At 38.9% G+C, this 27,389-nt stretch overlaps 5 protein-coding genes across 13 annotated transcripts; 1 reads left to right on the top strand and 4 right to left on the bottom strand.

The window, feature by feature from the left end:
- Window positions 1-1,020: 1,020 nt before the first annotated feature.
- LOC139989308 (solute carrier family 41 member 1) lies at window positions 1,021-10,419 on the bottom strand. Of its 5 annotated transcripts, none has more exons than XM_072007549.1 (8): window positions 9,971-10,419; window positions 7,302-7,404; window positions 6,299-6,439; window positions 5,529-5,979; window positions 5,239-5,418; window positions 3,708-4,147; window positions 3,356-3,576; window positions 1,021-2,942 (listed from the first exon to the last, which is right to left on the bottom strand). In XM_072007549.1, exons 3-8 carry the CDS (start codon window positions 6,385-6,387, stop codon window positions 2,602-2,604), a joined length of 1,722 nt encoding a protein of 573 aa, XP_071863650.1. In that variant the 5' UTR covers window positions 6,388-6,439; window positions 7,302-7,404; window positions 9,971-10,419; the 3' UTR covers window positions 1,021-2,601. The 5 variants fall into 5 exon arrangements, with proteins under 5 accessions (XP_071863650.1, XP_071863652.1, XP_071863654.1 ...); XM_072007551.1 differs by lacking the exon at window positions 9,971-10,419 and adding an exon at window positions 9,773-9,943; XM_072007553.1 differs by lacking the exon at window positions 9,971-10,419 and adding an exon at window positions 9,617-9,757.
- A 558-nt stretch (window positions 10,420-10,977) lies between these two features.
- LOC139989312 (solute carrier family 41 member 1-like) lies at window positions 10,978-18,083 on the bottom strand. 4 transcript variants are annotated; one of them, XM_072007561.1, is made up of 8 exons: window positions 17,948-18,083; window positions 15,131-15,215; window positions 13,223-13,652; window positions 12,656-13,127; window positions 12,401-12,548; window positions 12,113-12,315; window positions 11,903-12,051; window positions 10,978-11,803 (listed from the first exon to the last, which is right to left on the bottom strand). In XM_072007561.1, the coding sequence occupies exons 3-8, from the start codon at window positions 13,613-13,615 to the stop codon at window positions 11,618-11,620; spliced, it is 1,551 nt and encodes a 516-aa protein (XP_071863662.1). In that variant the 5' UTR covers window positions 13,616-13,652; window positions 15,131-15,215; window positions 17,948-18,083; the 3' UTR covers window positions 10,978-11,617. The 4 variants fall into 4 exon arrangements, with proteins under 4 accessions (XP_071863662.1, XP_071863663.1, XP_071863665.1 ...); XM_072007562.1 differs by lacking the exons at window positions 15,131-15,215; window positions 17,948-18,083 and adding an exon at window positions 14,986-15,124; XM_072007564.1 differs by lacking the exons at window positions 15,131-15,215; window positions 17,948-18,083 and adding an exon at window positions 13,784-13,922.
- Window positions 13,566-14,987, bottom strand: LOC139989323 (uncharacterized). Its single transcript, XM_072007580.1, has one exon. The coding sequence runs from the start codon at window positions 14,166-14,168 to the stop codon at window positions 13,761-13,763; it is 408 nt and encodes a 135-aa protein (XP_071863681.1). The 5' UTR covers window positions 14,169-14,987; the 3' UTR covers window positions 13,566-13,760.
- Window positions 15,949-18,989, top strand: LOC139989310 (uncharacterized). The gene is made up of 2 exons (XM_072007556.1): window positions 15,949-16,380; window positions 16,985-18,989. The coding sequence occupies exon 2, from the start codon at window positions 17,015-17,017 to the stop codon at window positions 18,629-18,631; it is 1,617 nt and encodes a 538-aa protein (XP_071863657.1). The 5' UTR covers window positions 15,949-16,380; window positions 16,985-17,014; the 3' UTR covers window positions 18,632-18,989.
- Window positions 18,990-19,400: 411 nt separating this feature from the next.
- LOC139989306 (alkaline phosphatase 4-like) lies at window positions 19,401-26,379 on the bottom strand. 2 transcript variants are annotated; one of them, XM_072007547.1, is made up of 8 exons: window positions 26,113-26,379; window positions 24,643-24,749; window positions 23,680-23,900; window positions 23,406-23,598; window positions 22,523-22,689; window positions 21,860-22,171; window positions 21,314-21,743; window positions 19,401-20,767 (listed from the first exon to the last, which is right to left on the bottom strand). In XM_072007547.1, exons 1-8 carry the CDS (start codon window positions 26,328-26,330, stop codon window positions 20,568-20,570), a joined length of 1,848 nt encoding a protein of 615 aa, XP_071863648.1. In that variant the 5' UTR covers window positions 26,331-26,379; the 3' UTR covers window positions 19,401-20,567. The 2 variants fall into 2 exon arrangements, with proteins under 2 accessions (XP_071863648.1, XP_071863649.1); XM_072007548.1 differs by lacking the exon at window positions 26,113-26,379 and adding an exon at window positions 25,703-25,922.
- Between the last annotated feature and the right edge of the window lie 1,010 nt (window positions 26,380-27,389).

Here is a 27,389-nt window from a genome sequence, read left to right as displayed (position 1 = left end):
ATTGACCTCGACGACATATCGCAAGGTCATTGAAACCAGCTGGATCAGGGTAATGGGCTTTGTAAATAATTACGTTTTCATTGTACTTTGAAGTGGTACCTGCGTTGCATCTGTCTCTTTAGTTGTTTTCGAAATTATACACGATATAAACTTATTTTTGGAAATTAAGAAACTTGCAATAAAGTAACTTCGATATTTTGTATGCGTTGAGGTTTTCAATTTCTTTTACCCTTCAATAATGTTTTAATATTTTAATAAGTGGAGTAGAAAAACTAGGATAGGTAAAAAAATAATTTAAACGATAATGTAAAGAAGCACATTAGATTTTTTTTTTTTTTTTCATTTAATTTTATTATATAAAACTACTATCAATGTTCCATTCAAATGTGCGTTCAATCGCTTTGTACCAGCATGGCATCTCGATTTTAATCTCACCATTAAAAAATGGTTAACGACTCCTCTTACTTGACTCGTTCGATCGAACTATGACATTTTAGAATGCGTATACTTTGACGAAGAACAGGTACCATGACGTGAATAAGCGAGCTCGTTTCGTCATTTACGTCTATAGTTCGTAGCAGCTCGCATGCGTTTTGCCGTCGTAAATCTACTTTCTTTTCAGTAGCACCGTATTAAAAAATAATTATCATTCCCTTTTCATCCTCTTGAAATTTATGTGCGTCCAAATTTAGTTTTGCCTCTCTCTTCTCTCTTTCTCTTCCTCGCTTTTCCTCTGTTCAAATTTTGTTTTCTTTTCGTTCGAATGTTAGGAGAGACTCGAAGGAAAATATTTCATCATTCGTATCATTATTGTTGGCACGTATGTAAATATATACATATCTGTTTGGAAAAAAAATTAAATTCACTTAAAAGATATCGGTTAAATAATGAAGTATCTTCCTTCGAGTTTTCCTAGAACGGAACGTTTATCGTTCTCATGAAATCTGTATCTATATTTGTAAAAGGAAGAGTTTTACTTTACACCTTTTGCTCGTGTTGGGTAAAAAATAGTCTATCTGCCTCCTTGAAACAAACATTATTGTCAAGATATATTTATAGCCTAATCTTTGGTGTGGTTTTTCTACTGGTTTTTACAATGTTTTTCAAATTTTAGGCATATGCTACGCTCGTGTACGCGTGTTAAGACAAAAAAGAGACAAAGTATATGCTTGTATCGTTTGCATTTCAACATGCGCGTGTATCTATCGGCGGCACTTCTAAAAAAAACGATCTATGATGAAACCTGACTCGTTTCGAGGTACATATTCAATATAATCTGTGTACATAGAGAAAATACATTTTGCAGTGTCGATAATCGTCTAGCTTCGGTGGAAGACTCGCAAAATTATGGACTATAGCAGATGTGTAACTATCATAGCGAAATATGAACTTCTACAATGCCGCACTGCGACTGATTTTATTGAGTGATCGAGAATGCGCTAATAGTTATTACAAGGAGGGTCGTTCAGTGTCCCGCCCCCTTAACTTCGTTAACAAGTTATTCAAAGCGTTCAAAAATAGTTCGTGTGGACATTACTCGATATTTAAATTACCTACTTAATTCCCATCGTATACGAAGGCAACTATTTGAAGACACGTACACATTGTATCGATGTTACAAAATATTAGGTATGCGGATTTCGTTCAGTTCGTAACATATGCGACTTAACGACTGATCAACTAAAAACAAAATTCAGTGTAGTATCCAAGCTGAAATAATATCTCGAATATTTTTTTTTCTTAAATTGTTTCATATCCGGATTCTGGGATGCCTTTTTCTTCCTTTACTTATCTCTGATCATAATCTTCGCGAAAACGCGGATTGCCCATCGGTCTAAAATTATTTATAGCTAAAGACTATCATAAGACCTCGTGTACATACATAGTCCAATTATGATAAAATTAATTTTCTTCACGACTAGATGAACAAGGAAAACAATATCGCGGAATCATTGTGGTACGAGACTAAGTAGTGAATCAAACCGAATCGAACTAAGTTGAATCGAGTCAACTGCACGAGAATTCGGTTTGATTCAAACGAAAATATTTCGGGCAACAAGGTATGCTCTATATTACTATACAATATATGTACCTCCGCAAAAGCACAGCCTTATTAGGCATTGGCCTTCATTCAGTTACATATACATTTTTTCGATGTATTGCTTTCTTTCGTGCAAAAAAAGTATTACCTTTCCACATGGCGTACTAACAAAGCGAGTAACTAACTTGTAATTTTCCTTATACAAGGAAAAGAACATAGAATATGTAACGACGATAATAACCACGGAAACTATGGCGACGACGACGACGACGACGACGACGACGACGGCAACTATGACGATGACGATGACGATGATGATGATGACGACGATGATGATAACGTTGATGATGATAATGAAGATAACAGCGACGACGACGACGACGACGACGACGACGACGACGACGACGACGACGACGACGACGACGACAATGGTGATGCCGATGACGAAGACGATGTCAATGATTTTTCGAGGGAGGATATTTTGTACGACGCATCGATAACTATCGTCGCCTCGCAGGAAATAATCGAGGAAATCTTTGCAGTCTATTAGAATGCAATTTTTATGGAGCGATCGTTTGATCAGAATCTTGATCTCCAACGAGATAGAGGAATTGAAAAGCGATTGCCAATAAACTGATGCCTAATAGGTCCCCCATGGCCGTCAAGTACGGAATTGCTGAATTATCGGGATCGATTTTTCGCTTCCACATCCAATGTATCATTATGTAAGCAATGTACAGGAGAGCAGCAACCTGCAGCGTGGAGGCGCACAAGTAAACAAAAACGAAGAGTGGTGTTAACGAAGTGTTGCCGTCCTTCATATAATTGATCAGGTAAATGAAAATGATGTGACCTGGTATAACCATCGCCATTAGGACTCTTGTTGTTCTCGCGTGCATACCTGAGAATCAAAGAAAGAGGAAGTAATTAATTCACCTTTAGGTTGATATTAAGCGGAGACAGATGCATATACACCGTCGACAATGAGCATTAGGACAAAACCACGTGTTACGTTTACCGGGAAATTTTACCATGTTTCGCTTTACTATTTTATTAAAGGCTGATATTTTTTCGCAAACCTTTTCAAAGGTATAACTTGATTAATTATGAAACTAAAGGAAATGCAAATTTCCAATATCTTGATTCGCATTACCATGGTTTCCGATTTGCCGTACGATGACAATGAAATAACAGATTCATAATATAATAAGAAGAAGATAAAAGCGGTAAATGGCAATCAATTTGTATTAAATATCGACAAGCGTCTTGATACTCGTGGTCGACTCGTGAGTTTCGTTAATATCGCTTAATTACCTTTGCCAAAAAAGTTAGCGATAGGTGTAATGAAGATAACAGGATGTGTGTGACCCGGTGGAATTAGAAGCGTTCCCAGTTCGGCTTGCTTATGAAGGGCCGTCGATATCCTGCTTGCTTGCACAGCTACCAAATTTCCACCGACACCGTTGATCACCGGTTGGAAAACGGTCAGGTTTTCGAATCGCGACACCATGAATTCGAGTATTAGACCACCGCAACTGCTTGGTCAACAACAGCGGTCGTTCGTGTTCACTTTAATAGTTAGTTCGTGCCTTCTTTTTCTGTTTACTTTCCTGAGTCGTTCTTGGCACTCGTAATAATTGTAACGAAACGGAATATCGATACTCACCTGCTGATCAACATAGCGATCATTACAGGAGTCCATCCGAAGTAAAGGACATCGTTGGTGTACTTGTTTCTCTTGGCGATCCATACCCAGAGCGGCGTGACAAGGATGTAACAAGCGATCACCAGAGGCGCGACCCAATCTTGTTTATTTATCGATTCGTAGAGAATCGTGGATATCCAAGAGAGCAGGGCTAAGGAAGTGATGTCACCGAGACTGGCGGCGATCGGTGTCGCAACGTTGTCCGGATTTATGTGACAATGACGGGAGAAAACAATCACACCTGCGGTGATCAATCCAAGGACGAAGGATGCCAGAGAGGCGGTAACTAAGCTGCTTGCACATAATAGGTACGCATGATCCAACGAGATGGTACCGTTTCGGAATGCTCCCATTACGATCGCCACCACAGAGCCCAGAAATCCAACCACTATCGCCTGGCACTGCCAACACGAACTGATCTTCTTTACACAAATATCACGCCAAACGGCAGAAATAACGATCGTATAAGATACATTACTGAAAAACTGTTGACCAGTGGAACGGGGACAAATAAAAGTGAAAATTACACGGGAAGAACACGATGAATCCATTTTTATCAACTTTCTGAGCTTGATGTCGCTTGAAAAGGGGAATCTGGCAGCATCAAAATAGACGATGAGTCTTGAAATTTTACAGAAAATCCATAAATATTCTTAAAATGTCTTAAAACGTATTCAGTCCGAAAACCAAAGAACAAAATGGTTTGGCAGTGTAAGGTCGAGCGACGGCACAGCGAATTTGGAAACGAATCCTCTATAAAAACGTAACTTGTCATATTCTTCCCTTGTGGTCTTCGAACAGAGACCCGTTGCGCGCATCTTAGCGTAGCAACGTTTCAAACTATCAAGATAAGTCCGATAAATGATTAGAGAACTGTACAACTGAGTAGAGAACTGAACAACGTAGATATTTTTAATGTTCTTCCAGTGAACCGCGAGTGTTCCTAAGATAAGGGATGTCCTGGTTAATGTATTAATAAAAAATGAACATTGCAAATTAAAACGTATGCATTTTGCGGTAAATGATCGTACGATCAGGTGAAAGAGCGCAAGTAACGTGACGTTTACACTTGAAGGTCGTTTACCGTTGACGCGATCAACGTATAATCAAATAAAATTGTGGCGCCAATGATAAGGCATCTGCGAGTTGTACGTCTTGTCAGTTCAGGTATCTGACATGGAATAATTTTTGTGGCCAATAACGGTAAATATCGTAAGATGTGTTGACAATTGGTAGAGTTTGTGGAAAAAGTCGTGGAATTAACGAGCACGAAAGAAAAAAAAAAAAAAAACGAGATAAGGGAGACGACAAGATGCAATAAAGTAAGAGACAACGCGAATAGAAAAATCGACAATGATGTAGAACGATCGCAAAAAGCGATAGGTAAGTGGAAGAGAGAATAGAGATAAAGAGAAGAGGAGAATGCACTCGAGACAATATTTGCGGATAAAAAACAAGGAAAGATTAAAAATAGAATGTGAATCCGACTCACTTGAATCAAGACGAGATTTCCAACGATCATGTGCCACTGTTCTTTCGGCGCGTCCATGTGTCCGAGATTCGCTTGAGTGGAAAGACGAGATGCGAGAGTCATTTCCAAATTTCCTTTCAAACCCAACAGTGCTGGTACCAGAATGATAAGTTCGCTCACTTTCTCAAACACGACCCAATGCTGTGGAAAGCAGCGACGTATAAAAAGGATGTCAGTTCGGAAACTGTATGGTATTAATTCGATTTAGATGGAAGAGATAGAGGAAGACGAGGGAAGAAATGTTTTCATACTTGAACCAAATCTAGGACTAATCCAGCTCCAACCATGCCAAGGCCGGCAATAAGAAACGGTATAAAAACTTGAATAGTGATCGCTAGGTACGATTCGAGGGGTTCATCCCCGTTTACGCCATAGATTTTACTCTCAGCGACGACGTCGGGGAGGCGGCCGCTATCGGTGGTTCCCTCGTCGAACATGGGTACCTCGGCGCAATCTTCCTCGATGGATTTGTCGGTAGGATCGGTGGTAGTATTCACCCCGACAACGGTGTCCATCCATGCATTCGCATTCGTGCCCGTTCCCATAGCCGTCACCGCAACCATACTCGTGCCTGTGGCAGAAGTAGTGCCCATGATCGTGTTTCCGACTGTTGATTCTGAGATAGTGCGCGAACGAGCACGAACTGGCGTTACCCTGTGGGTAGTTTGCTTCTCGGAAAGCAAAGGTTCCTTACATTGATCACTGTCAACAGAAAGTTGATATAAAATGCATATATTCATAATATACACGTGTGAGCAATTGTAGCATATATAGGTAGTTATATCCGACGGTAGATAAACAGATATTTTTCTCAATGTGTAAACCAAATTCCAATCAAGAAATGTAATCAAGTCACAGATATGGCAAAACGTACGTCTTAATTCTATCAGCGATACCTCGTTCAAGATCATGGTTGTCAACTAGTGCGTAATTTATTTATTATCGTGTACGTTTCGAGGATGTACGAGCCGCGCATCGGATTTAAGATTTAAAATGAAATAATGTTAATCGTTGAACGTACTTTTCAATTTTGGCTCCTGTAACATCGATATGGGCGTGTTTGTCGGGAGGTAGTCGTACCGGATGTTGATGCACCTGGTCCTCTATCATCTTCTACTGAGGACCCCGTGTGACTCGCTGCCACGGATATATAGCCATTCTCCTTTCAGAATGATAACGCTTGTCTAAATGTTCGCTCGTTGTAGTTGTATTTCAGGACAAGAATCGAGCAAATTACGTAACCAGCGAGGGACGATATCTCTAGTCTGATTCGCTCGGAACCACTGTAAGGCACGTCGAAAATTAAAACACATCGACTTTTAGCGTCGTAAGCAAGTCAGATTTGGTGTTACGAATTCTGCAAACTGTTCTTTTGCTCGTACCAAACTATCGATGATTCGATCGGTGCATTCGTTATATTCGACACGTTGTCTATTGCCACTCGTTACTTTCGATATCACTGTTTTCTCTTTTCTATCCATTTTCACTAATAATCTGCATCTCTCATAATTTTTCATTGTCTCATTTATCTTTTGTCACTAGTCAGTCACTTTATAAAAAAAGAAAAAATTAAACTTCGTTCTATCGAATCAACCTACATTTCGTTCGTGTTATATCACGTAAGAATATGATCGTCTTTAAAACGATTCTAATAATCAAGTATATTATAATTTTACGTGAAATAAGTTGAATATTATGGTTATTTCAAAATCGTAAAATACTTTTATAGTCGACGATCACAATTTCTATTCGAACGTAATTTCTTCGGATAAAAATTAAGACAAAGATATTTAAATGTTTGTTTTCTGGCTTGAAAAAGCTGTCAAAAGAGAAAGAAGAAAAAGAAAGAGAGAAAGGGACAGAAGGTGAACAACTCTAAAGTGTAGTTTGCGGATTATAAGATATCGATTAGCGTCCCTGCTGTTTACGTAACTAAATACGTTTCGGCAAAGGAGGAAATATGAATTTTGGAAAGATGTTACATAAATATCATGCTTGGATGTGAATCGATGCTTTGACCATACCTGTACCTCTGTAAGGGAATCCTCGATGGTGTATCGAATTGCGGCCAGATTCATAGACTCGAAAAATCTGATTTTTAATGTTCTTAAAACTGTTGTATCGATTCTGATAAAAAAGAAAATCAACCGTCGTCACGCATCTGGTGGTGTAAGGCTGGTGGCCTGGTGCGAGGCCGTTTCACGCTATGGTTACATCGCGACTGATCTCGATCATGCATCACGTTTGTCTCCTTTAAACTCACTTAGGACTTTTACCGGGAACATACGGTAAACGGAGCAAGCGCGAATTTATCGATCGTCAGCCCAAGTAAACCTTGATTGTTCGTCTACCTTACCATCTGTTATTCCTCGCCTATCTACCTGTCTGCTTTTCTGCTTTCTTGCTTGTCTGTCTAGCTGCCTGCCTGCCTACCTGCCTACCTGCCTGCCTTCCTATCTGTCTGCTTGCATATCTCTCTTACTTTTCTGCCTTACTCTTTATCTATTTACGTTTATCTATTATTCTAATTGTTCGTACGCGCAATGAAATATTCATTCGCATGTTTGATTGGTTATAGAATTATATTTCGTTCGCTCGACGAGGCTACCTTTTTAAAACTTTTTTATCGGTTGAACCCTCTCTATGCCTCTCTCTCTCTCTCTCTCTTTCTCTCTCTCACCACTTTCCTCCCTTTTACCATCTCGTTATTTCACTCGATCGACCTTCGCGCAAAGAATCGATACCTTAATCCGTTTCAGATGTAATCTCCTATCGAGATTCGATTTTCTATCATATAATCGATCAATCGACAAACGTTTAATCACGATATTGTTTATACCGGGGACAGAATTTATTTGAATTTAGAATTGAACATAGGTGCTTATGTTGTTTGACGAAACGACGAATTGTACAATTTTTCTCGGTAAAAATCACGAGCTCGATATTGATTTATCACACTTTGAAATCTCTAAATTTTAGGTATTAATCAGTTCGCTGTATACGTTACTAGATCGCCCATATTGAAACTTATTCATTCCCCGTTTATCGTTTCAACGTAAGTTTCCACGACTGTATTATACGATTTAAGTCAGACTCTATCATCACAATGTTTATTTGCTATTTAATTGAATACCCTGTATGTGTACGTATTATTATATCTTTATCGTACTATGTATTCTTATCTATTTCCTAAAAGACCGGTTATGTAAGATCTCTTACAATTAGTCGTCCATAAATCGAGCGATTCGCTATGACATTGAGTTTCAACTCTCGACTATGTCGTGATGCCACGATAATCTACGTTTCCCGTATTTTATTAACCCAATGTACTTTCCTTACTCGCTAATTAAATCGACTTCCGTATTTTGCCTGCAAATTCTACTCTTTTTTTTTTTCTCGATGAGTTCATTCATTCATTTTAATACAGTAACTCGGTTTAAACACATTTTGAATACGAACAACGTCGCAATTGATCTCAAACACGTGATATAGAGAACTAATTGCTGCAAGCATAAAATTACAGTTGCATCTACAAAATGTACGATCTTCGAAGGAAAAATCGTAGAATTTTGACGTTGTTACGTATCCCACTTGGATATATCATAATTTATAGATATTAAAAATAATTAAAATGGCGTCGGTATTTCTTTCGATAGATTTAAGCACTCTCGATAAAGTTTGAAACAAATTGATACAAATAAGGTAAAAACGATTGAAACGTATCGAGTAAAGTTTTAATAAGAATTAAAGATAGAATAATTACGATTTATGGCAGGAATTTGTAAATGAGTAAATTTATAATGCAATGGAAAAATGGAATGGGAAGGACGAAGGTACAGAAAAAGGAAAAGAGAGAGGAACGCCGAGGGTGACTGCTATTATCGTAATTGAGATACGTTGATGATATCACGTGTACTTATAAGTGCGATATGTAATTTTCGACCGTTCTACAGCCACGCGACATATTTCTTCAAACGTAAGTATATACTTGTTAAATCAATATCCAATAACCACAACGTTGTAATATTAATCGTAGACGAATGTATCTGCAGATGAATGAAACGATAGAAATTGTCGATAAAAAGCGCCTCACCGTCTCATCATGTTATAAAGTCGGAAGGACATCGGGTAATCAGAAGTATCTTAATTATAAAAATGAAATGATCGTATGCGGTCGGAAATCGAATATGTCCTGCAACATTCATGCATCGGGATTTGCAAACATTGCCGTTTAACGTTAACGGCGCGCGAGTACGAAGCACTTCCGTAACATATTCACAAATTGATAAATTACTCCACGTGTTTAAGTTCGACCATGAGGAGCAATAACTTAACATACGTTTTGATACTTGGTTCCCGTGACCCGTGAAGCGTGCATTCAATCGCATCTCTTTCGTTTATCATGGAAGGCCAAGAATTTCCTTCCTTCGTCCCTATAGTGCCCTCGTATCTCATGATAAAGGGGGTATAGTAGTTGTGTCGTAATTATACTTACACACGGTTGTATCGCGAGGCGGAACGGTAGTAAACAGCAAGGAAATACGTAAGAAGAAAATAGATCACGAAACAAAGATTCACGTTAAAACGTGTTTTCACACACCGTCAAATTGATTTTTTTCTTTCTATACCAATTAAAACTTAACGTGTTACGAGTATCAATGACTGGTATATAATTTTCTACTTTGATAGTTACTTTCGTTCTGTATTTTATTTTGTCTTCTTTCTTTCTTTCTTTTTCGTAATTGACGATGAGTAAACGAAGAACGAAGGACAGAGTACGAAAGACGTATGTATCTACAACGTACGAATGGGGGACGATAAAATGCAAACGAAAAAGAATAACACGGATCCGAGACAAAAGTATAATCGACTGAGCGGATTTTTATTTCTTTCGTTGCCCTTTCGTTATTACGTGTTTAGTAGAAAAAGAGATCCGAAAGAAATATAGAAACGGTTATTCGACCGGTAACAATCGACCCAAGGTTCGCGACACTCTCTCCCTTTCTTCTTGAGAACAAGAAGCTACCGCGGCGGATGTAGGGAGGTCAGTACGAGAACAGTTTTAGAAAACGACTTAATCAAGCAACGCGATAGATAAAATCTAAAAGGCTCCGCCGAGAACGAGGCGATAGTTGGCACTGACAGATCTAACTATTTCATTGACGGAGACAGGCTGATGTGCTTCTCAACCACAGCTTGGTCGTTTCGTTTGTACGTTGTGCGTGTGCGAATCGTTGACTAATGTTGATGTGCACGTGCACGCATCATGATGTATATTCGTTGAACGCACACGCTCAGATGCTGCCTCGCTTATACGATTACGCTTACAAACCTTTAAGCCCTATTCGTAACTCGATCGTACAACATCGTACGAAAGAAAGACACCACTGTTACGGTCCAAGTAGAATTGCGCTTAACTCGAATCATATTACAATTTGGCCTATCTGCGGCTGCACTCATACCGTTCTTACCCCTGTGTATGTCTTATCGCGAAGCTTCTATCTACTCATACTTCTCTTCTACTTTTCCTTACTTTTTTTTCCTTCTGCGTTTCCTCTTAATCCGTTTCACCTTTAACGTTCGTTCTGATTCTCGATTACATGCTTTAATTTTTAAAGCGATTCTAATACCGTACGTAATAAAAATAGAACAGGAGGAAACCTGGAAATTGATGAGAAATAGTAATAGTACAACGACGTATATATTTTAGTCGAATTTATTTCGACTAGTAAGTACAATATTTGGTACAAAATAGTTGAGCATGTTGCGTTATGTACGGTATGCTGGACGTGCTCACTTTAAAAATGGCAATTGAAATGAACGCTGTGTTCGTCAAATGTTATTAACGTTTGTACATACGTGTTTGCATGATGGTATAGAGAAATACAAACGGTAAGTATGTATCTTTATACATTAATAACATACATGTAAAAATACGTAAATATTGATATTTAAGAATCGAACAATTCGATCACATATCGTGTAAACTTCACGAACGTATTGCCTATGAGATGACTGACTTTGAAACAATTCCAAGATTTGCTCCAAGATCAGATAATTTTCCTCCGTCCATAACATTCATTACTTTTTACATTTGCGTCAAAATCCGGAAAAAGTACTGTACAACGAAAAATGGCAAAAAAGAAAATAAGCTATAAGAAAATAGCGAAGAAAATAAAGGATAAAAGAAATAATAATATGACTTGTTACAGAATACAATGTATAAAGATAGGAATTGCATGAAATATTTCAAACTCAATTAAACATCACATAAAATCGTCGATGTTCTCTTTTCTATACACATTCGGTATCTCACGCGAGCTCTGAATATAAAATCCAATCAGTCTCCAACATCAGAATCTCCATCTCCAATGGCATACAGTAGGTGAAACGCGATTCCTAGTAGTGCTGTTCCTATCAAATCACCTGCTGCAGTTAGATATGGTATTGCAGAACTATCTGGGTCCATTCCTCGTGTCCACATCCATACAACCATCAATTGTGTGATGTATAACAATAATACTACCTAACGTTCAAACGAAAATACGAATGCAATGATCTAATTGTTCGCTGCGTTTTTTATTGATTATATAATACAAGCGCTGATAAAAAATTGGCTGTGTACCTGTACTAAAGCGGCAGTCAGATAAACAATGAGAAATATAGGTGTAAAGGAAGTATGACCAGCTTGGAGGTAACTAATGGTATAGCTAAATATCAAATGACCAGGTATTACCATTGTTAACAGAACTCTAGCAGTCCTTGCGTGTCCGCCTGTAATACATTCCCATTGTACCATATGGAAGACATCTTACTTTAGTTATAATTGACGTACCTTTGGTACAGAAAACGTAGAACGGGTTGAAACGAACGACGGGTATTTCTTGATTATTAAATCGGCAATCCTTATGCAAAGACGTCGATATTCTACTAGCCTGAACAGCAGCTAGATTACCACCAACGCCGTTTATTACTAATTGAAATACTGCTATACCTTTGTAATTGGATACCGTATAATCTAGTATCAAACCACCCATACTAAAATTAATAGAAACATTGCTGTTAAATGACCAATGTTGATTTAAAATTGCATGCATTTCCAAAATGAAGAATATGTAAATACCTGCTAATTAACATTGCACATATCACAGGTGCCCAGCCGTAATCTAATATTTCCTTGGTAAATGGATTTTTAGCTGCGATATAATACCAAAGTGGTGTGACAATGACATGAAATATTATTAACATGGGTGCTATCCATTGTGCATATTCTGAAATAATGTTGCAAACGTTTGGTTAGTGGAAAGCTATTCTACTTTTAAACAAATGTGTACACTTTTGTGTTTACATATACATATATACAAATATACCTAATTACCTGTTGCTTTAAATAGAAGAGATGCTATTCCTGAAAGAAGCATCAAAGTGGTTAAATCACCAAGGGAAGCTGCAATTGGTGTGGCTATATTATCTGGATCGATGTTTATCTGTTTGGATAATAATATAACTGCGACCATCACCAAGCTCAACAAAAAGCTTGCTATGGATGCAGTAACTAAGGCACTGGCGCATAACAAAAGCGCGTGGTAAATATCAAACTGTGCTTCTGGAATCCAACCAAGTATGATAGCAGCTAAAGAAGCCAATAAGCCTACTACGGTTGCTTGGCATTGTATTAAAGCAAGATTTCCAACGATCAAAGTCCATTGCTGTTTCTTTGTATCCATGTGTCCAAGATTTGCATGAGTTGAAAATCGTGAAGCTAATGTCATTTCCAAGTTTCCTTTCAAGCCAAGCAATGCTGGCACCAATATATATACTTCGGATACTGTTTGATATACAGGCCAATGCTACAGGAAAGAAGGAAATCAACCGACGTGTGCGTTTAAACATTTTCTCAATGTTTTTATATTGCGCTCCTATCAAATTCGGTACTCGTACGTACCTGCACAACATCCAGTAACATACTGGCAGCCACCATACCGAAACCAGCTAACAGAAAAGGCACAAACATTTGTATAGATATAGACCAAACATTCTCATCTCTGAATTGCCTAAATTGAGTGTCTCGTGTAACTGATTTTTTCGCATCATCGTTAATACATTGATGATCAATTGGCGATGGTATAAGTCGCTGTGTATGTTCTCCATCGCTTTCCGTTTCTTCGTCAGTTTTAATTTCCACTTCCATGGTAATATCGGAAATATTCGATCGAAGTGATTCATCACTATCTAGTCCCACCATTCTGTTCACGCGAAATTTCTTTTCTGATTTTCTCTGTCGTATGTCTGATAAATTACTTGCGTACACCTTCATTCCTACATTAGCATGGCTCATTCTTGATAAATCGCTTTCCAAGCAGTACTATCGAAAACTGTAACGAAAAAGATGATTGCTGCTATTCTTTTGAACTCTGACAAAGATTGCGAATTTGCATCTTAATCAGAAGAATGTGAGTGTAATTGTTGTAACTGATGTGTAATTAACGAGCATTACTATTATTACTATTATTGTTATCATTATTGTTATTATTATTATCATCATCTACAGCATCAACGTCCTCATCCTCCTGTTCTTCATCATCGTCATTGCATTTATCATTATCATTATCATCCTCATCCTCAACCTCATCCTCAACCTCATCCTCATCCTCATCCTCATCCTCATCCTCATCCTCATCCTCATCCTCCTCATCCTCCTCCTCCTCCTCACCATCATCATTCTCATCATAATCGTCATTATCGTCATCATCATCGGCATCGTCAATGTCATCATGATCATCATCACTGTCATCGTTTTCGTCATTACTACCACCATCGCTATTATCATCATTAACATTATTGCATTGCTCTAGAGTTTCCATCTTTGATATATTTTCTCTCTTCACCATATAATTAATAATAATTACAATGCTGTACAGTAAAAGAAAGATCTCTTTTCATTGCACATAGGACAGCTTATCTTTTTATTCTTGCTGTACAAAACTGTCAAACGAAAATTAGCATCGTATAAGAAAAAGCATGCATTCTGTACAGAAAAAAGTATTTATTGTGTGTTCATTTTGAAAGTACATAATATTTCCATATCTTACGCATCGGAATGACATTAGGCGTGTATTGACTAATTCTTAATGATCGATATCGATATTTCTATCCATTATCCATTTGGGATGAAGTCAAACGCATTGCTTTTTACCTGTTTCGTAATCGATTGTTTTGTAATCATGATCAAATGGAAAATTCGATGAAAACAATTGATAACGGAGAAACGAGAAAACGAAAGACAATGAAACACAATTTCATGGTCGTGAAAAGTTAATGATAGGATCAAAGTAATTGGCAAATATGATACGAGTAGAATTATAAAAGTCAAAAACTGAACGACAGTGAAATTAATAGAATTCGTACAATGATACGTTGAGACATTTAATAGATATCTACCGATATAAAATTTTAGAAATAATAACATCCAGAGTAAATGGAGGTTCGTTATCTAGAAGATTGCCAAAAAATAGAAAATGGTTATAGATTGAAATAAAAGTGTAATTGTTTGTATCAATAATCTATCATGAAAAACGATATTATGTTGCACAAAAAATTTGATCGAGATAGGGATGTTACAGGTTAAAATGCCATGTTTATGTGTAAAAAAGGTGTTTCCATTGTAATTGCATAATTGCATAGCTTAATACTTTTGATTTTACGTACGAGATATTTAACATTGATACGGATATTCTGGCTGTTAGTAGTATTTTTATAAATAATCTTTTGGCAATAACACAAGAAAATACTGTATTGCCAAATTGATGATATTTCAACGTGGAAAACATAACCTCGATGCCGTATAACCTACCTTGGACGTATAATACGGCTCCATGTTCGTTCGTCGTTCATCCACGTGGAGGCGTTTTCAGTTACCAGCGAAAAAGTATGAACAGCTGTAATACGAAACATTAATAATCTAGTTATTGAACCGTGAATGATGTATGCACTCTTTCAAGATACACATGTACGTGTTATATAATATTCACGCAATGTAATATATTATATCGATGAGTTTAAGTTTGACAAGTTTGCAGTTGTAATTTCGAACCAAAGATACGCGAGATCATATAGATAAAAAACAGACAATTGGATAATAAATGGTCGATGATAAACGATATAACCGATTTTATTGTTTGTATGGAAACGTAACAAAAAAGGAAATTTACTTTACCGATACGTTTCAGTTTGTAAAAATAATAAAAAGCAAAACTAATTTGAGAACGAATTTTCCGAATGTTATGAAAATCAACAAAATAGGATCAGTATTTTATATTGAAAAATTAACGGACGTGGCAGTTGTCATGTACTCTTCCATACGTAAAATTGTTTCTTTCGTTAAATATAAGAAGTTCAATTTACATAAAACAAACAGGAAAGCAGGAATATGCCGAACATATTTTTAGAATGTAAAAAGAAATTTTTATAAAGTAAATAGGAAAATTAAAGTAATAAACAAAAAATTATACAATTATTTATTTTCGTATATATTCTTTCGCGTACGTACGATTAAATGCATAATTTCCTAAAAATGCAAGAGAAACGTACATGCCTGAAAAGAACGTAGTCTCGTGTCGAATAGTAGAATAAAAAATTTAATAAAAGCTTTGACGATCGTAAAATAATGCAAAAGTATTGATTTCGGAGGAAAATTCAATAGGAAATCGAAGGAAGAAATAAAAAAACACGCGACTGCCTTGTAATAAATTCATCTTATTACAAACGAAGACTAATTAATTTAGATGCAAGTTACCCTGGGCATAGGGGGTATACACCGAGGAATGATGCTCGAAATACTTTATCTGGGCAATGGGCATAGTGCCCGTAAGAGAGTTCTGTCTAGACGATGCATGCGTATTATATGAGACTTCGACGAGTTAGTTTGCGTCCATTGTGCGCCTTTCTATTGTCAAACCGATCACACGTTATTTACGTGATATCATTTGAAATAGAATCGGATAATTGTTTTTCTTCTTAACAATAATGAATTCATATACATCATAAATATTGTTTAGTAGTTTATTATTCTTATATTATCAAGAATTAGTGTAATATTACAAGGTAAGAGAGTTTCCTATTTATCGTTCGTGTCTAGTGAATTTTTAGTAAAAATTTTAATCTTCTTTTCTCGTATCCTCTTTTTTCTCCGTCTCTCTCCTCCCCGTGTATTCTTAATCGGATTCGTTTGCTCGTTTATTTGCGTTTCTTCGTTACATGCTTTCGATCCAGATAATGTCGGATCCAACACTTGTATATAGGTTGTATAATTAAGAAACATTTGAAAGCTCTTTGTTACATAATACTTTCAATTAAAAGAAAACCGAAGCATTGAATATAGAGCTAGATAATTCGAAAGGTGATCCTATTAATTTACCAATGCGATCACGATAATCGTATCACATTGTATGTACGTGCGAAATTTTTTGCATAACTCATATATTTAAAAACAATTTCCATAAGTTTGTGCGAATGTTCAAAAGTTTTCCACCATAGTTGATTAATATAATAAATATCAAATTATCAAACAGAACGATAGAGAGAGAAAGAGAGAAAGAGAGAGAGAGAGAGAGAGAGAGAGAGAGAAAGGAAGTAGGAGGAAAGAAGGAAATAGAAAGCGCGAAATAAAACACGTCAGTACCGTAATTAATTTCAAATTCGAATAAAGCGACAGTGGACGAGTTTCGAAGAACCTGCGATGGGCCGCAGAAAACATCGCAGCAAAGGAAGCAAGTTACCACCGTTGAGATCGTGGAAATGTAACGTCGCTTGCGAGAAATCAACGACTTGCGATGAAGCGAAAACGAAGGAAGAGAGAGAAAGAAGAGGAACAACAGAGAAAACCGTAACACCCGATGTTAAGCGTTACCAGAAAGAAAGGACAGAGTGTTTTCACCAAACGAACGATCCGATCGGTGTACGTTCTCGATTAATGTATCCTTTGGTTCAGCCGTCTTTATTAATTAGCTCATCGATATTATCGGAGGAGGATGAGAGCGTAGAGGACGAATGCATCGAACTAAAGGTAAAACCACGGTTCGTATTCGTGTCTAGCCTTTGTATGGTTTGCTCGAAGAAGTCTCGGTTATTCTGTGAGCGTTGCCAAATGGTGTCTTATTGCTCGATAATTCATCGAACGCAGGCACTGTCGCAGCATCGTGAGTTGTGCGAAGCACTGACAGAGATTCATTCGTCCATCGTCTTGACACTCTCTGATGGTTCGGGCGTGCAATTGGACGCCGACCAGTACCGTATTTATCGGTTAAAATTGCTGGCGATATTCGAGTCCGAGATCAAAAGATCGTTGGATCTTTGGGAAAAAGAAATTATATTATATCCTAGAGTTTGTCGAGTTTGTCGTCGCTTTAGCGAAAAATTAATCTGCTGCACGCACTGCGGGATGGAATTCTTTTGCGAGGAACACGCTGACGAACATAAAAATTGGTGCGAAGAGTTTCGAGTTTATCAAAGAATTTTGCACCTTCAACACAAACACGGATACGTTAATCCGAAAATTCCGAACGCGCATCTGGAAATGTTCGTCGCGCAGCCAGAATTCGATTTCGATAAATTAATGCATCGAATTTACGGGAATTCTTTATATTATCGTCGAATGGATTGTTATACGTACGCTCTATTATCGCATCTGTGCACGATTCCATTGACAGCTCTTTATTCCATGCAGATTTCTTGCCCCGAGTGGCAAAATAGAACCGATTGGACTATTCATATACTCGGAGCGGAATTCCAATTCGAAGGTATACACTTAGACGTCTGGGAGAAACTGTTTCTTCATTTCTTACCGAACTTACAGAAGCTCCATTTGATTTTGATTGGACCAGAGTTACAGTTACCGAAAGACGTCCCTCCTAGATTTTTATCCATGGTTCAAGTTTGTAAAAAATGTAAATCCGCTGGCCGAGCTGTCGTCGTTACGTTTAAACCGGAGAAGCTTTATCACTGCTTGGTTCGCGATCCATCGCAAACTCTTGCTAATCCCGATTTAATTTGTCTCTATAATCCTGGTCTTTATCGGACGACTGGGTTTGCGGGAAAAGACACATGGCTCGAAACGATACGCGAGTTTTCCAAGACGTTAGCTCCAACCACCATCACGTCTTACACTGCGCAAGAAATGCTTTGGGAAATAAATCGAATAAATTCCGTCGCTGACGTCGAGGTTCTTTTACAACCGTGTAAAAATCCATTTGCGTCAGTCAAGCCAGATCGAAACTTCGTTAGCGATAATACCAATCCTCTTATCTATAAGAATTACTACATTACCATTGTCAAAGGTAAATCGATCGTACTCTAGTCCTCTGTATTACACACGCGAATATAATATACACGCGCGACTGTATACGCTCTTATCTTTACATTTATTATCTATCAACGGCAAAGCGTATGCTTTTACAGCTTGGAAACTCGTCAAGTATACGCGAATTCGAGGAGTTCCCAACTAGATAGGAGCAGACGATTCGGCAGGACATTATTTTTCGTTCGAAAGTAGGTAGAAGATGTAGAGTAAAATATTTTCCGTTTTGAAGAAAATAAAGTTGGAACTTGTATAATCCAGAATTAGTCTGACGATGACAAAATCGGCTCTAGCGTCTTTATGCATACTTATATGTACATTTTTTTACCATTTTAATAAATCATCCTCGCGAGACGCTTCTTCCTGTCTCCGTTTATTTTTGTATTCCTGATTTCCACATGTTCAACGTCGATTCGCAGAATTTTTCCGATATCGGAATGACCGAACCATAAGTCGATGTATCCGAAGTGCCAGGACTGTGGTCTCGTTCCTCTTGCATTTCAGGATTTACGTTTAATCGCGTGGACGAATTAGTTGATCGAAATGTGTGTCAGAGGCATCGTTGATTCTTTTCAGAAAGGTCGAAGGGGGAGATCGGAGTGGAACGGAGGAGGAATCGACCAAGGCGGACGAACGTTCTCGCCGAAGATCGAGTAAATGAAAACACATACGTGGCATTGAGCGCAAAAGCGAACTAAGCTACTTCTTTTCTAAATACGATACAATATTATTTCGTTCGCTTCTGCTCTCGATGTTTCGTACAGTCGTATATCGGAAATTGTTTTCCGTTCGATTTCTTTTCGTTTGGTCAACTGTAAGCGAACGGCATACTTTTCAAAAACGAGTACAATTATAGTTATGGTTACGATTACCGGCTAATTTGCGTACATATCACAGATGAAACTGCATTAATTAAATAACCTATGTTCTCTGACACGCGCTCGCAAGGACGTTAAGGCCCGTTCAGACGCGTTCGTTAGTTTGGTAGAACTTTGTCGAGAAGATCCGTTTTATTAGATCTTATTGCCATAATACCATGGATACGTTTGAAATACACGTACGTTCGAAACGGATCTTTCTACATCCATTAGAAGATCGGCCAAAACGTTTTACTAAATTACTCGACTACACTTTCGTCCACACACGGTAAGTTACTAAAATTACTCGCCACTCGACTAAACCATTGAAACGTCTTACTAAACTACTCGACTAAATTATTAGACGCGTCTGAACGAGCCTTTACATTACGCACGCATACACGTACGCAATACGTGTATAAATATGCTACAGTAAGTTGAGCCAGACATTGAAATACAATATGAATCATGAAAATTATATACAAAGGACAATTCGCATTGTTGATCGCTGTATCATAGATCAAACGAACCAGTAGTTATTTGCCAACATATTTGCCGCTTATGCGTACGTGTACACTACCGCTCATAAGCGTTCGAAACAACGCTTTAGTTGGTTCGCAGCTTATAAAAATCCTTCTTATCTCGTCTGTGTTTCAGAGACGATAAAACCAATTTTATCGTGTCGTAAAAATAAAATAACAATAACATAGAATGTAGTCGTTATTTGTTAACGCGTAACTTTGGCTCGTAATCCTGTAATTAAATTACATCCTGCGGCAAAAATAAGGAAAAGAAGTTGGAATACTTTCGAGCGGTATACACGTGTCTCTTTTGTACTGCTTTCAATATCAAAGAAAGAGGTAGAAAAGAAAAAGAAGGAGTACAGAGGAGAAGTAACGAAAAGTATGAAATTATAATTGGCTATGGAAGAATTCAACGATCGGGGAAAAAGAAGGGATAAACGAGACCTAGTCAAAGGATATTCGAGCGAGAAAGAATAACGAGGAAAACGCGAAAGTTCAGCAAGAAGAAGCATACTCGTCGCGTGCGTTGTTCGCGTTTATGGTTAATACATACGATTAATCGAACCTGGTGACGATTAAAAGCAACACGAACGTCGATAGAAACACAATAGGGGAACTGGTGAGTTGAGCTACCGAGTTTTCCGAGTAAGATTTATCACAGTGGGAAGGCCAGTTTTTGAGGCACGCCGCATACGCTACCACGTGAGCGATGTAATTTTGCTCGAAAGTGCCGCGAATCAAGTGGGAGTACGGACCTGAAAAATATTTAAGCGTTAATTACATTTCTTCAAGTAGAATATAGAGTTAAAGGACAGAGTCAGAAATTGAAGAATGCAAGATCGATAGATATCGTAGAAAACACAAAACTGTATCCTTTGTTTTACGTTTTAGAGTTATCGTAAAATATTATGACACGATAAAGCTACTTTCTGGAAGTTAATCTGTAATAAATAAAATGATATTTGTAAATGTCAAACATAGAGCAATTTCGTCAGTTGAACAGTGCATTATGCAACGTTGATTGTCAAGCTATATAGATAAGATAGAGACGGTTTTTCCAATTTAATGCGCTATCTTAATTGATCTTAGCGATATTGTTTGCAACAGGCTAACTTCCATTTCGTCGTTAACGTTCGATCGATAAAATTTTGAATAAACGATTTAAATTTCATACGACACAGCATTCGTTGATTTCAGCAACGGAAAGCATAGTATATCACTTTCGATCGCTAGTTCGTCGTTAATTTCCATATTTCGATAACGTCGGTAGACGAAAGCAAGCAACGGTTGATGTATTTTACCTATAGCGTAGACTCCAACGTCTTCGCCCCCGTGAGTTTCATCTTCCAAGTACATGCCAGCCATATGGGGATAATACGGTTTATCGCGTTCCTCGTCTTGATCGACATGTTTCCAGGTTTCGTTAACGTTGTTACTATCGTTTCGCCTATGATGATAGAATCCTGGACCATTGATGTAGCTGAGCGTTTCGTAGGCCTGTATTTTCGGCTTTTTCGGATCGTTGGCGAAACCAAGGATGTCGTTTCCACGTTTCGGATAACCATTGATGGTGAACACGTGCGAGTGATCCGCAGTTACGATCACCAACGTTTCTTCCAGTTTAACTTCCTGCAGAGCGACTGATATCGCTTCTTCGAGTTCCGATAATTCCCTCAACGCTAGCTTCGCCCAATTATGGTGATGCGCCATGTCTATTCTTCCACTCTCCACCTATGCCCGTAACGAATATTTTTAACCGCTTTGCCACGACGTTGCTTCTTTACACGGACCGAACGATTTTGATAAAATTCTGGCATAAAGTTGGATCTGTTTAATCGTTCACTCACCATTAAGAGAAAACCATTGTCGTTCTTTTTAAGCAATCGAACAGCCTGCCGAGTCATCTCAGCCAAGCTGGGTGTTTTCTCCGTCTTCACAGCGTGGTAAGGGAGATGACTAGGAGCAAAAATTCCGAGAATCTTCGACGTATTAGCGATATCGACGGAGAGGAGCTGTTCGAGATCGGTCACCACTTTCCCGTCGGGATTATTCTCAGCCCATACGTCCGCTAAGTTTTGTCCATCTCCCCTGACACACGTATCGGGATCTATCGGTTCCATCGGTAAGCCCATATGTTGCGCTCCACCACCCATAATCACCTAACGTTGATTAAACGATCGTTAGACGAACGTTCGAAGCGGCAACGAACGCGAATGGAAACGTAATGGCTCGCGGAAGTATCTGGACAACTCATCGTGAAATAGCTTTGCGAATATATTATTACGCGCGTTATATAAAGCATTTTGAAGACGAGGGACGATCGTCGCGATTGTAACGGTACAGAATTCGAGACGTATATATCGAAAATGTACACTGTACGATGAGAGTTGCGACATCGTTATTGCAAACACGCGAGCTTAACGTAACTACGAATAGTAAATTACGCGTCCCGATACTTACGACCAGCAGGATACGCGAAATCAAGGAAAAGGAGAAACACGTCGCCTTACCTTGAACTTGCTTCCTGGTTCGTCTTCGATTAGTTGTCTCGCGATATCCTTTACGCAACCTTTATATCGCGCCGGTATCGACGTATCGCATTCCCAGTCGCGATTATTGGTATGAGCGTATAATCCACCCGGAGTAGCATGCGTGATCCGAGCTGTCGTGACAAACCCTGTATTTCGCCGAACGATCCAGCAAAAAAGGAAATGAGAAAATCATCCAAAATTTGTCAACGACCGAGTCGCTTTATCTTACTTTAACGCGTCTCTTTCGTTTCATATTTGCGAGTTTATACTAGAAAAAAGATGTTTGTTCTCGCGTTTCGTTCATTCACCGACATATTGGAAAGCAATGGTGAAAAAGCGAGAGTTACGAGCGTTATGCCCTAGATAAAGCGGAAAGTTGGCTCGCGACCTTCTCTCTGCCGTGTCGTTTTCGAGCTCGTCCCGGCAAGGTCTATTCGATACTGATGTTTAATGTTTAACACCGGTAGCTGGCCGTGAGTAGGTCGTCGTTACTAACGAGTCACGTTCGCGCCAGTCCCGGTTCTATCTATGCGTATCGACCATTCCATTCGGTCAATTATACGTATGTATAGTTACGCTTGATACGTGCATCTACGTGTACCTATATATATACATGTACACATATACATCGTACATATATATATATATATATAGGTACACGTAGATGCACGTATCAAGCGTAACTATACACACGTATAATTGACCGAATGGAATGGTATATATATATATATATGTACACACATACATCGTACATAGACGCGAAATCTATTTTCATTTATTTATTTACGTATTTGGAACGGGTTATCGGTTCAACCCTTTCCCTATCATTTTCTTCTTTTCGCAAGGATAAGAGGCGGCTTACCGGTATCCATGTCACTCTGTTGCGCCCAATCCGCGACAGTCGTAACTTTGCTCGCCTCGTCGGTTTTGTTATTACATCGATTAAACGAAGCTTTTGTATCTAATCCAATAACCTTGTATCGGCATTTAACACCGGAAAATATGGCGGTAGCGGTTCCAGCCGAATCGGGTACTTGTTTATCGGTGTTGTACGTCTATAAAGAACAACTGGAATAGAAATTTGTCCGGCTACGAAACTTTTGCAAACCGCTGTACGCGTATAAGCGTATAAGTACCTTGGCGAATCCAGTGTTAGGAAAATTTTCGAAAGCTAATTTGTATTCCTCGCCGGTGTTACCCTTGATTTGGCCTTTGTATATTCGACCAGCTGTGATCGTGGATATTCCCATGCCATCACCGATGAAGATAATTACGTTCTTCGCGCGATTTTCGTTGTTTCGATAAGCCAGAATTCTTTGAAGGTTCTCTTGGCCGGATTTTAGCCAAAAGGACATATCTGTGAAGAGTAAAGAAACACGCTCGTTTGTAATATAATAGCGAATAACTACCAGATTACCTACGTTTACGTAAATTTGTACTTTTATCAGGCAACGTAACCGTTATGACCCAAATTTAAGAAAGTTATAGAGAATACGAATTCGTATTTTACTTGCAACGATTTTGTCTAGGATTAACCATTGGACACCATTAAAACTTTGTTAGTTACCATTATCGATAAATATCGTGGACGATACACGGTTTTATTGGTTATCGATAACTGTTATCGATAGGGAAATTTATAATTTTACTAGATACTTGTAACCATCGCCGATAACGAAAAATTATTTTTCTGCGTGCTCTCGATCATCGTCAATTTTCATCGAATTCGAACGAAAACGGGCCATTTCGTTTCGAGTTACACGAATTTAAATTGCTGGAATTCGAACCGATCTGGACGAAGCTCGAAGAGCGAGCATGCACATGTAGAAACGTGAACGGTGTTTAACGAGCGATTTCAAAGCGTGGAAAGTAGCGGCCTTGGTAATGTCAGTTCACGAGTTTGTCAATCTTGGATGTCACGTAATTGTCAATTCGACTAATTATAAAAATAATCGATTCTTATCAACATGTTTGAACGTAAAAATTTGTATGATGAATGTTTGTCATAAAGAATGACGAATATCATTTTATCTAATATTTAAAATTTGCTTTCTGATAAGAACCGAAGTGGGTCGAATAATTTGGAAATATCAACAAACCTTCGTAATCGGTAGCATTTCGAGGTAAAGAATTAGCGAGTTCGAGAAATCCCAACAGGAAACACGCTAATACGGCCAGGAACCTCATCTTCGTGGAATTTGTAAATCTGTAACAGATTTTATACCATATTGAATCGTGTATCGTATCGTTGGTTTTTCGGTAACGCGACTTGTCGCCGAACGATCGGTTAAAGAATGCAAGTTATTTTCTTACACGCTACTTCCATATCGGTGGTCGATATATGATAATGCAACTGTCACAATAATTACGAAAGGGTGGAAACAGAAGAACTTTTACGACCTGTTTGTTAAATAATACGAACAAAGATCCAGTAATACGCGACAGAGGCGAAGAAAGAAAGAGATATAGAAACTAGAAGCGATATTTGCAACTACAGCATAATGGATTTCGTGGTCAATGACTGGCCGTTCTTCTAGGTAAATATATATATATATATGTATATTTATATATATATACACATATATGTAACAGTAGTCGGCTATTGTAAGTTAATCGTGGCTGTTCGTTCGTTCGTTAGTTATAATTTGAGGTTTCTTTGATTCGTGCATCGGCCGATTGAATAATAGGTGGCGAAAGAAGGATAGGAAGCGTTTTTTCTCGATGAGACGAGAACAATTGGTTTGGTGTTTGCGCGTATCGGACAGGTTGATAAAAAGGGAGAGGGATATGAGGTGAACGAGTAACAGGCAATGAAAAGGGGAGCTGGTATTCGGGTCAGTCAGCGGTGCAGCGAAAACGTGCCGATACACATCCTGAGGTTCGCAACAAGGCTACTGTATAGGATGCGCGCGAAAAGATAGGAAGCAAAGATAGGAAGACGACGCGAATGACTATCGTCTTTAACCTATACAGCTACGATACACGATCACTGTGCATACCGACCGAGAATCGAGAATCGAAAGTCGATAGTCGAGAGTCGTTCGAATAGTCGTGCTCGATCGTAAAATCGTTGTCGTGCTTGACGGTTCAGCGGTTTGAAGGTTTGGCGGTATTTTGCTGGCGCAATAAAGGGGAACGATACTCGTGAAAATTACCTACCCAAATAACTTGATCTGTAAATGGATCATGCTACGTGACAAACGTCTTCTTCCGCCCGTGTGGTACGTTATAGAATAGGTTCTAGTTGTAGATCTCACGGCGTTTATTGTCGTCAACAGGCACGTGTTTCGAGTGCGATCATCCTTCAACGATTGACGAAAAGGATCACCATGGACGAACGTGAGTTAGCAGCGAGAAGACGAATGGACTTGTCCGATTCGATGGAAATCGACCGGCCCTGTTCGGTGGCGATGTCCCGAATTTTTACGAACACGAAGAGAGCAGCAGTCAGCGATAGTAGCAACAGCAACGGTAACAGTCGGTAATTAACGGTAATTAACGGCGCGATATCGATGATACGAATTAAGAACTGTATCGTCGTTCGATAGATTTTATCCGGCGGTTATTACCTGATCGGAACGTGATGCCGTATTAACGCCGATACAGCGGCACCGAGGAAGTTTGTCACTTTATATAGCGTTTCAAAGGCCCTGGTAGATTGTGCACGAGGTGGAGAGCGTGCAAGGGACACTGAGAGTACAGATTCTCGAGGAGAGAAGTGGTTTGGGGAGAAGGGGAACCCCTCGTGTACTGCTAATCCGAGCGTAATTGAGCTGCTCGGTGCCATTATGTCTTATGTCCGCGAAAGATTAATTCGAACGCGGATCTCAAAGCATCTTGCGAGTCGCCGATTCTCCACTATTGCTCTTCGTCCCTCTTCCTCGCTCTTCTTTAGCTTTGCAACCTTTTCTTCCCCTTCCTCCCGCCCCCTCTTCGTCCAATTTTTCCTCTCGACGATTTTCCGACAACCGTTTTCGAATCAACGTCGCCTTCATCTTTGTTCACGCCCTCTATGCTCAAATGTCGTACGAAAAACTGTAACAGCGATCGTTCGACGTCGCGGAAATCGATCATCGACCGATCGATCGATTGCTCGAGATTTTAACGATCGTCGATATCGAGCAGCGAATTCTCGATCGTCGCAAAGCGAAGATGCAAAGAAAAAAGCACGAAGCGAGGGGAACAGACACGATCGAGGAGAGAAAAAGACAAGAAGAGGAAAGAGAAGAAAGATTTTGCCTGCGATAAAAATCCCGATATCGTATTATACGCTGGTATCCGTTTCGTTTTCTTCTTCTTTTATTTTTTGCTAGTTTTATCGCTTAATCTCACCTTGCAGCGACACGTCCGACGCGAGATCGGGAAATGTAGCGAGCATGAGATCGATGTGCTCGCGCATAATCCCACGAGTGCCGTGCGTCAAAAACAATGTAATCGCGACAGCAAAACGAAGAGGGAACCGGATCGGCCAATCACGATTTCCAAGTTTCCACGAGCCTTAAGAGGTGAGACGAAAGTTTGACGCTCGATTGGTCGGAGATAGGAACTCGCATGTTGGTTCGATGTCGATCTCCACGTTCTGTGCACGTGACGAGTACAAAACAAGCAACTTTCAAAATTCTCGCGACCAATGCGCGATCGGCGTACACGTTTCACAAACACCGGCTAAGCATCGTGATCACTGGTTGATAACGATAATCACGGGCATTGTCATCGTGCGTGTTAGAACTTTGTGCATTTCTTCCTACTTGATCCATTGCTTTTTCCCGTATCGCTATCTATCTTCTACGATATATCGAGCTGAGTTTTATTTCGAGACACTTCGAATTTGTGACTCTTTTTACAA

The sequence above is a fragment of the Bombus fervidus genome, chromosome 7, assembly GCF_041682495.2.
Source record: "Bombus fervidus isolate BK054 chromosome 7, iyBomFerv1, whole genome shotgun sequence".
Classification (NCBI taxonomy): domain Eukaryota; kingdom Metazoa; phylum Arthropoda; class Insecta; order Hymenoptera; family Apidae; genus Bombus; species Bombus fervidus.
The sequence above is the reverse complement of the archived record's forward strand: the minus strand, read 5'-3'. Positions and strand labels throughout refer to the sequence as shown.